The following is an 8,488-nucleotide window of genomic DNA, read 5'->3' on the forward strand; positions in this document are numbered from 1 at the left end:
CTTCCTAGTGAGTCTGATCATCTGCCAATTTTGATACAGATACGAAGGAGCAGTGGCAGACGTAAGAAAAGAAAAGGAAAAGAAATTTCGTTTTGAGGAGTTTTTGGCTTCGGGAAAAAGATGTGAAAGATGTTGTTGAAGCTGGTTGGCTAAGTGGCACGGGGTCTAACCCATTTTCTTCAGTGTACAACAAGATTTCAAATACAAGAGAGATGTTGTTGAGTTGGAGTAGGACTCGTTTTGGGAATATCCAAGAGATGATAAAGGCAGTTAGAGAAAAGCTTGCAGAGTCCTATGATACAACTTTCTCTTCTCCTTGTTCAATGCAGCGGATGGGTTTAGAAAAAGAGCTACAAGATCTTCTCCATAAAAAGCAGACTTTCTGGCAACAACGTTCAAGGGTGCTGTGGCTAGCAGAGGGTGATCTCAACACAAAATTTTTTCATCAGAGGGCTTCGAACAGGAAAAAGAAAAATACCCTAAAAGGCTTATTTAATGAAGATGGGGTGTGGTGTAATGATGAGTGCGAAATGGAGGAGATTATTCTGAGATATTACAAGAAGTTGTTCACATCATCCAACCCTCAACTGCGAGAGCAAGACCTGAGTTTTGTAACCGAGGTTATCTCTGAGGATGCTAACAGGCGGTTGAATGGCACCATCTCGGAAGAGGAGGTATTCAAAGCGTTAAAACAGATGCATCAAATAAGGCTCCTGGCCCAGATGGTTTTTCCCCAGTATTTTATCAACAGTTTTGGAATGTGGTGGGCACTGACGTGGTTGCAGCAGTGAGGGAGTTCTTAAACTCCAAGGAACTTCTCCGAGAAATAAATTGTACGTGGGTTACACTAATTCCGAAGGTTAAGTCTCCGGAGTATGTCACTCAACTCAGACCTATCTCGTTGTGTAATGTTATCTACAAGCTTGGCTCTAAGGTTTTAGCTAATAGGATCAAGCCTTTATTGGACGATATCATTTCACAGCAGCAAAGTGCTTTTGTACCGGGCCGTCTCATCTCAGATAACTCTCTTCTTGCTTTTGAAGTTTCTCATTGCCTTAAATGTCGTCGGAGTGGTAAGGTGGGTCTTTGTGCTTTGAAGTTAGACATGAGTAAAGCTTATGATAGAGTAGAGTGGTGTTTCTTGGAGAAGGTTCTTGGCAAGCTGGGTTTTGGTGACACGTTTGTGAGGTGGATAATGCATTGTATAACAACAGTTTCTTATTCATTTCTTGTCAATGGAGAACCATGTGGTAAGCTGATTCCAACCAGAGGATTACGGCAGGGTGATGCAATCTCTCCTTATTTGTTTCTCCTATGTGCGGAAGTTCTCTCCAGAATGATTAAGCAAGCTGAGACAAATGGTGAGATACAAGGGGTCAAAGTATGCACGGATGCTCCATCAATTAGTCATCTTTACTTTGCCGATGACTCTTTCATTTTTTCAAGGGCGGAGGAGAGAGATATGCTGTGCATGAAAGATATTTTTGTGACATATGAGACGATGTCGGGTCAACAGATCAACTATGAGAAGAGCAGTGTTTCATTTAGTAGAAACGTGCCTTTGTGGAAACAACATGATTTGGCAGCCGTGTTAGGGGTGCAAAGAGTAGAGAACCATGAAAAGTATCTCGGTCTCCCTACCGAGCTCAGCTACTCTAAAGACGAAGCTTTCCGGTATTTGATCGATAGGGTAAGGAAACGTACTCAAGGTTGGAGAGACAAAACTCTTAGTGGGGTGGGTAAGGAGGTGTTGTTAAAAGCTGTTATCCAATCTATCCCTACTTATGTTATGAGTTGTTTCGAGTTGCCTAGACATCTCTGCAACGAAATGCACCAACTGATGGCAAGGTTTTGGTGGGGTGAGTTTGGGGACGAGAGGAAGATACACTGGATAGCTTGGGATAAACTGTGTAGCTCTAAAAAGGAGGGTGGGCTTGGTTTCAGGGATATGCATGTTTTTAATAAAGCCCTCCTAGCAAAGCAAGGATGGAGGATGCTCTGTAGGCCTCAATCTCTGCTCGCGCAGGTATTAAAAATGAAATATTTTCCTACTTCAAGTCTGATCCAAGCTGAGGTGGGTAAAAGAATCTCCTATTCTTGGAGGAGCTTAATGAGAGGAAAAGAATTGTTGCAGCAGGGGTTGCGATTCCAAGTAGGGAATGGGGAGAATATTCATTTATGGGATGACCCCTGGTTACCACTCCCTTACACATTTAAACCCTTCTCTCTGCCAATGCATGGCTCTGAAGGAATGAGGGTTTGTGAGTTAATTGAGGAAGGCACTGGTGGATGGAATGAATGGTTACTAGAGGAGCTTTTTACTCCAATGGAGAGTGAGATCATTTTAAAAATTCCACTGAGCCTAAATGGGGGTGAGGATCGTTTGGTATGGCACTTCGACAACAAAGGCTGTTATAATGTGAAGAGTGGGTATTTTGTGGGACGTTTGTTGGATGGTTTGAATCGGAAAGCTTCGGGTTCCGACTCAGATGTGCAATGGTCGAGACTATGGTGTAAGCTGTGGCGTACTCAAGTACCTCCTAAGGTGCGTATGCATGCTTGGCGTTTGGTAAAGGGAACATTACCCTCTCGGGCTGCCTTGGTGAAAAAACAGGTTCAGCTCCCAGACGTCAACTGTGTGTTTTGCTCGACGAATGTGGAAGATAGTTTGCACCTGTTCAAGAATTGTGAGGCTCTCCAACCTTTTTGGCAACAAGGTATGGTACAAATACATCCGCGTACTCATCCTTCTATAAGTGTTGAGGTCTGGTTCTGGGATATGGTGGAGATGTTGAGTGGTGAAAAGCTAGAGGGTTTCTTGATGGCTTTATGGGTGATCTGGGTTGAGAGAAATAATATGGTATGGAGAGGACAGTTCTATAATATTACCAACATGATGGATTGGTCCTCTTCTCTTTTGCTGGAGTACAAGCATTGTCATCAACGTAGTGTGGGCACGAGGAAGAAAAATAAGTCAAAATGGACGTGTCCCCCTAGTGGAAGACTTAGAGTCAATATAGATGGAAGTTTTGCGCATGAAGAGGGTAGAGGTGGTGTGGGAGTAGTGATCAGAGACCATAAAGGTGCATGTGTAGCGTCTCTTGCCCGGCCTTTCCCAAATGCTGCGTCTGCTATCCATATGGAAGTTGAGGCCCTTAGAGCAGGTTTGTTGGTTTGTGTTCAACAAGGGTGGCGAGATGTTGAGGTTGAAAGTGACTGTATGAACTTGGTACAAGCAATGCAGACTGATGGTGAAGACTTCTCTATGGTTGGAAGGATCATTGAGGATTGCCAAAGGTATGTGAGTGCGTTTAATTTTTTTCAGCTTCAACATGTTTGTCGTGAAGCAAATAGTGTGGCGAATAGACTAGCCCACTTTGCTAGATGCAATAGCTATGATGATTTTAGTTTAGATGAGACACCTGCTATTATTCAGGATGTTCTCTATGAGGATCTTTGTAATAGTTCTTTGGTACATCAGGGTTCAGGTTATATGTCCCCCTCGATGGAAAATTTTATTTCAATAAATGAAACCGGGCGTGAGGCTGAGCCTCCCAGCTAGGCTGGGTTTCAAACCCCTTTTCAAAAAAAAAAATTAACCAGAAACGCAACAGTTGATACTTTCCGGTAGCCACCTACCCACCACTTGCTCTGAGCTCAATTCCCAATACCCATGGCCCTAATCTCCACACAAACCCTAACCCTAAAATCCTTTCCTACCCTTTCTCATCCATCTATCTTTCCTACTCCCCAATCTCTCTCACTCTCACCTCCCAATCATCACTCCCTATCCCTCTCCACCCCAAATTCAACACCACGGTTCAGCGCCAGACGACATGTCGTCTCCAGAGCCACCGCGACCTCGGCCTCAGATTTCAGCCCCGACATAGGCGAGATCCTCGGTGACGTCAGCATTTACACCGCTGCTGGCGACTCCGTCCAGTTCAAGGACCTTTGGGACCAGAATGAGGTATCTTATTTACTTTCACGCTCTCAAATTTTCATTCTTTACTGATTTTTTCAGCGTTTATTAGAAATTTACTGTGGTTTGGAGTGACCCTTTAACGAGTAGTCATTGTTGGGTTTGGAAAGCTTCAATCTTTGCTTGTATGACATTTGCTTTGTTGCATTTGGCTTTTAAATTCCATGTCCAAATGAACATGCATTTTGAAATTCACTACAAGACTCGAATTAGATGAGAAATTTAAAGCATTATGATTATAGAAAAATGGCAACACAATCACTCATACCCCTACTCCAGTTATGCTCTGTGTTTGATGCAGAACTTTTGAGTTCTCATAAGCAGTTAAGTGATACATACTATAATGTGTTTCATAATTGCGAAAAGTTTTGATTATTGCCTTGATGCGGTGTGGTGTGTTATTCCTGAAATAGTTTCTGAATGGCTTTTGTTCCAGGGGGTGGCTGTTGTTGCACTATTGAGGCACTTTGGATGCCCTTGCTGGTAAATCATCTCGTTGACTGATAATCTAAAATGGGGTTGAATTGGTGGATATTATGATAACTTGGTACTTATGCTCTGTTGTTTTTAGTTGGGAACTTGCTTCAGCTCTAAAAGAATCAAAAGAAAGATTTGACTCTGCTGGTGTGAAACTAATTGCTGTTGGTGTCGGTAGTCCTGATAAAGCGCGTATCCTTGCAGAACGGGTATTTCTGTTTCCTGTTCATGTCACCACAATGCTTGATGTTTTAATGCTTTAGAGTAGATACCTAGACTTAAATGTTTGTTGCGTAAACCAAATCAGATATGACATGACAAGAAATGGGGAAATTTGTGAGTACATGCAAGTGGAAATGCATATAGGGCAAATCCTGGATTAAGAAATAGCTGCTAAATTTTTTAACTAAAAAGTTCTAATATTTATCTCTTATACATAGACTTCTTTAAATGAGTGTTTATGTTACACTCAGCAATTCGGCATGTGTCCCACCATCCAAGAAAAAAGCCATTTGGCATAATGTTTCATTTTCTGTCATTTAAACCAGTTCAGAAAATTGCAACTTTGTAAAATTAAGCTATGCATTTGTCTAATATAGAGTGGTCTGGGAACAGAAAAATTAGAGAGGGTATGAGCCCTCAATAGCTCTAAGATGTATCCAGTCATGGAGACTTACCTTGATTGTCCACTATAACAATAATGAACCAATGATGCTTGATAGGATGCACATATGGCCAGCCACTCATGCTATCTGGCTTCTCTATCTGAGGTCAATTTTTGATTAACATGATTGGATGACTTGATCACTTGGTTTTCTTCATCTGCTTGAAAGGTTCCAAATTTCGGTAGTGATTGGTCTAAGGGAATAGTCTAATTAAAACATGCTATCACATCTTTGGGTCTAATTGCTTCGAATAAGCATGTCATGTGACATGATAGTAGCTACTCATACTTGATTATTTTCTTTCCAATCGAAGGAAGCTCATCTCATGCTACTGTTATCAGATTGTGCCATTACTGATTTTTCTTAAGCAAGTTTGTCAGTGTCATTATCTATTTAATTAGTAGGTAGTAGGATCCCCATGGGCCGTGTCAAGTACTGGGATATAAATTCAGTAATGAGAAACTTGGCCCGGACAAAAGCAGAATATGTAATAACTTTAGAAGAGAGTTAATTGGTTAAAAACATCGCAACCTTTGAATCACAGAAATCTTGTTATCACTGTTGGATGTCCAAAGCAATTCTGCAATTTCCAGGTCATATACTTGACTGATACCATGAACTGCTTATTGATTCCTGGAGCTCTTATTTTCCCTTTGATGTTCTATATACAGTTACCATTTCCCATGGATTCCCTCTATGCTGATACTGATCGTAAGGTAATACTATGTGCTACATTATTATGTCCAATTAGTGAGAGAATATTCTGGTTATTGTAACTAAACTTGAAACTTCTTTGATAGGCGTATGATGTTTTGGGCTTATACTATGGATTGGGTCGAACATTCTTCAATCCAGCTAGTGTAAGTTCTTTCCTGCTTTTGCGTATTTGTTGATTTGTTGAAGACTTTCATGCAACTTTTTGGGATTATAATACGACAGGCAAAGGTGTTGTCAAGATTTGATGCCCTAAAGAAAGCTGTCAAAAACTATACCATTGAAGCCACTCCAGATGATAGAAGTAGTGTGTTACAACAGGTTAGATCTGTTTTGATCTATACTCTACAGTAAGGAGAGTTGTTTGAAAATACATCTTGTTCATGGATTCAGTTGAAACTTAATGACAATCTTCTCTCAATTTTTTCTCTTTCTGTTAATTAGGGAGGGATGTTTGTCTTCAAAGGTAAGCAGCTATTGTATGCTCGGAAAGATGAAGGAACAGGTGATCATGCCCCTTTGGATGATATCTTAAATGTTTGCTGCAAAGTTCCTGTCTCTTGAAACTGTATCATCTACAGATTCCCTCAGTCATGGGGCATGTTTGGCCCTGTCTTTCATTAGCAGTTGTAGAAAATTACATACAGTCAATACATACAGATATTGGATATATGGCATTGTATAGGTAGGAATTCATACGGTATGAAGTATATGGCATTGTATGTGTTTTATACACGTTTGAGCAAATGATAGAAGTAATGTAAGACAGCTGAGTTTGCACTTTGCTCATTTCTTTTCTAGAAGTGTACTACTGTGTTTCTACCTCATTGAAGTCTACCCTTCATATATATATTTGCTCCCCATTGTTCTAAAGTCTGGGAGTGACTGAAATTGAAGAAAATTGTACTCTGATTTAAAATAAAGCATAGGATGATGGTGCTTTTGTTTTTCTGGGTGCATTGAAATTGAATGTGTTGGATTAACTAGTAATGATCAAACAAGAGCAGCGAACCAAAAGCAAGGCAAAGTAAAAGGGAAAGGAAACATTCAGAAAAGAAGAGTCGACTCACAGGTCTCATCTACTGTTACAGGAGCTTCATCTTCAATCAGACCTAAATATTTTGACACGAACATGGAAGCTGAAAATCTTCATATCGATTTCCAACAGATTCTTCAATGAACCAACCATCATCACTGATGTGACCCTAAATCGTAACATGTCGTACTCTAGGTTACTTCAGTTACCATGGTTGATTAACTGAAGAACCTTCTATAGGCCTTTGGATTCTGCCTTCCATGAATCTAACATTTCAAATGAGACTCAATGAGTTTGCATTACTGATTACTCTATGATGTTTTTATAGGATCCTTCATATAATGTACAGAACTGGGAAAGTGCTGTCACAATAAACACGTTGCCTTGTTTCTCCAAAAGGACAATGCCCATTAGCCCTAATTTTAAGAATTTTATTCCCACCAATAAAATCAGATTTCAAAATTCCCAAAAGCTAACTTAAACAAAAAAAAGACAATTATACCGTTAATAATTTAAATAAACTACAATAGACCATTATAAAAACAATAGAAGGTATATTTTAAAATAAATATCTATGACCGGATTCTTGCAACCGATGGCCGTTGACCGTGACTCCGGCGACTGTTGACCTGGATCCGATGACGTTGACGGGACTCCGGCGACCGTTAACCAAACTCCGACGACAGTTGACCACCTACTGGGGTCAGTAGGACCTCCTATTGGAGTAAGTATGCATGGGTCTATCCGCAAGGGTCAACTGAGGGCAGTAAGAGGGTCTACTGGGGGCAGTAGGAGGGTATACTGGGGGCAGTAGGGGGGTATACTGGGTGCAATAGAGGGGTCTACTGGGGCAATAGGAGGGTATATTGGGGGCAGTAAGAGGGTCTACTGGGGGCAGTAGGAGCAGATGACTTGCGTTTTCTCACAGCCAAACCCCTCACCAACAACAACAACCAAACCAATATATTTTGCTCTGCCGCATTCAACACAAAACAACCAATTCATGAATTAATGGGTTCTCTACCCTTTACCAATTCAAAATCTAATATCAACCATAACTCCATTTTGGAATCAAATACCATGACCAAAAACCAACACAGTAGTACTTACCTTATAGCCAAAAGTTTCAGGCAAAGTCCTCCAAATTACTCTCTGCACCCAAGACAGAAGATCATCGCTGCCAACTCCGAAATACGCCCCCGATGGCCAGCTCACCACCACCTCCGACGTCGTTGAGGCCTACACTGTCGTCGTCGCCACCAGCACGGTGGTGAAGCGGCTCGTGTTCCCTGGCTCCGGCGACGGCAAGGGAGGCTTCTGGAACCGTGGTGGAGCATGAAGCGACGGCGGGTTAGGCGCAGCAGATGGATCTAAGATGCTTCTGGAACCGTGGTGGTTTTGAAGCCGAACTCTGTGGCGGAGCATGAAGCGACAGCGGGTTAGGTGCGACAGATGGATCCAAGATACAGATTCCGATGATGGCGAGGGTTTTGAGGTTGGCGATGGTGAGCTTCTGTTTCGTTTTTCCGGTACGGAGGAGGGAGAGAGAGAGAGAGAGAGAGAGAGAGAGAGAGAGAGAGAGAGAGAGAGAGAGAGAGAGAGACGAGAGNGAAG

The 8,488-nt window shown here is 41.7% G+C and overlaps 2 protein-coding genes across 2 annotated transcripts in view; both read left to right on the forward strand.

Annotated features, from left to right (window-relative positions):
* LOC101299136 (putative ribonuclease H protein At1g65750-like) overlaps positions 1-3,562 on the forward strand; it is a 4,319-nt gene extending 757 nt beyond the window's left edge. The window contains exons 2-3 of the mRNA XM_004289319.1: positions 330-674; positions 752-3,562. Coding sequence (XP_004289367.1) covers positions 330-674; positions 752-3,562 — 3,156 coding nt within the window. The remainder of the gene's footprint in view (positions 1-329; positions 675-751) is intronic.
* On the forward strand, positions 3,294-6,639 carry LOC101295456 (thioredoxin-like protein AAED1, chloroplastic-like). The gene is made up of 7 exons (XM_004288228.1): positions 3,294-3,970; positions 4,419-4,465; positions 4,554-4,668; positions 5,796-5,840; positions 5,925-5,984; positions 6,064-6,159; positions 6,283-6,639. The coding sequence occupies exons 1-7, from the start codon at positions 3,674-3,676 to the stop codon at positions 6,400-6,402; spliced, it is 780 nt and encodes a 259-aa protein (XP_004288276.1). The 5' UTR covers positions 3,294-3,673; the 3' UTR covers positions 6,403-6,639.
* The last annotated feature ends 1,849 nt before the right edge of the window (positions 6,640-8,488 follow it).

This window comes from Fragaria vesca, linkage group LG1 (genome assembly GCF_000184155.1).
Source record: "Fragaria vesca subsp. vesca linkage group LG1, FraVesHawaii_1.0, whole genome shotgun sequence".
In the NCBI taxonomy this organism is placed as follows: Eukaryota; Viridiplantae; Streptophyta; class Magnoliopsida; order Rosales; family Rosaceae; genus Fragaria; species Fragaria vesca.

Coding starts and splice junctions, on each gene's coding strand:
- LOC101295456 (XM_004288228.1), top strand. CDS start 3,674: ATGGCCCTAATCTCCACACAAACCCTAACCCTAAAATCCTTTCCTACC. Junction 4,466..4,553: donor CACTTTGGATGCCCTTGCTG/GTAAATCATCTC, acceptor TGTTGTTTTTAG/TTGGGAACTTGCTTCAGCTC. Junction 5,985..6,063: donor CATTCTTCAATCCAGCTAGT/GTAAGTTCTTTC, acceptor ATAATACGACAG/GCAAAGGTGTTGTCAAGATT.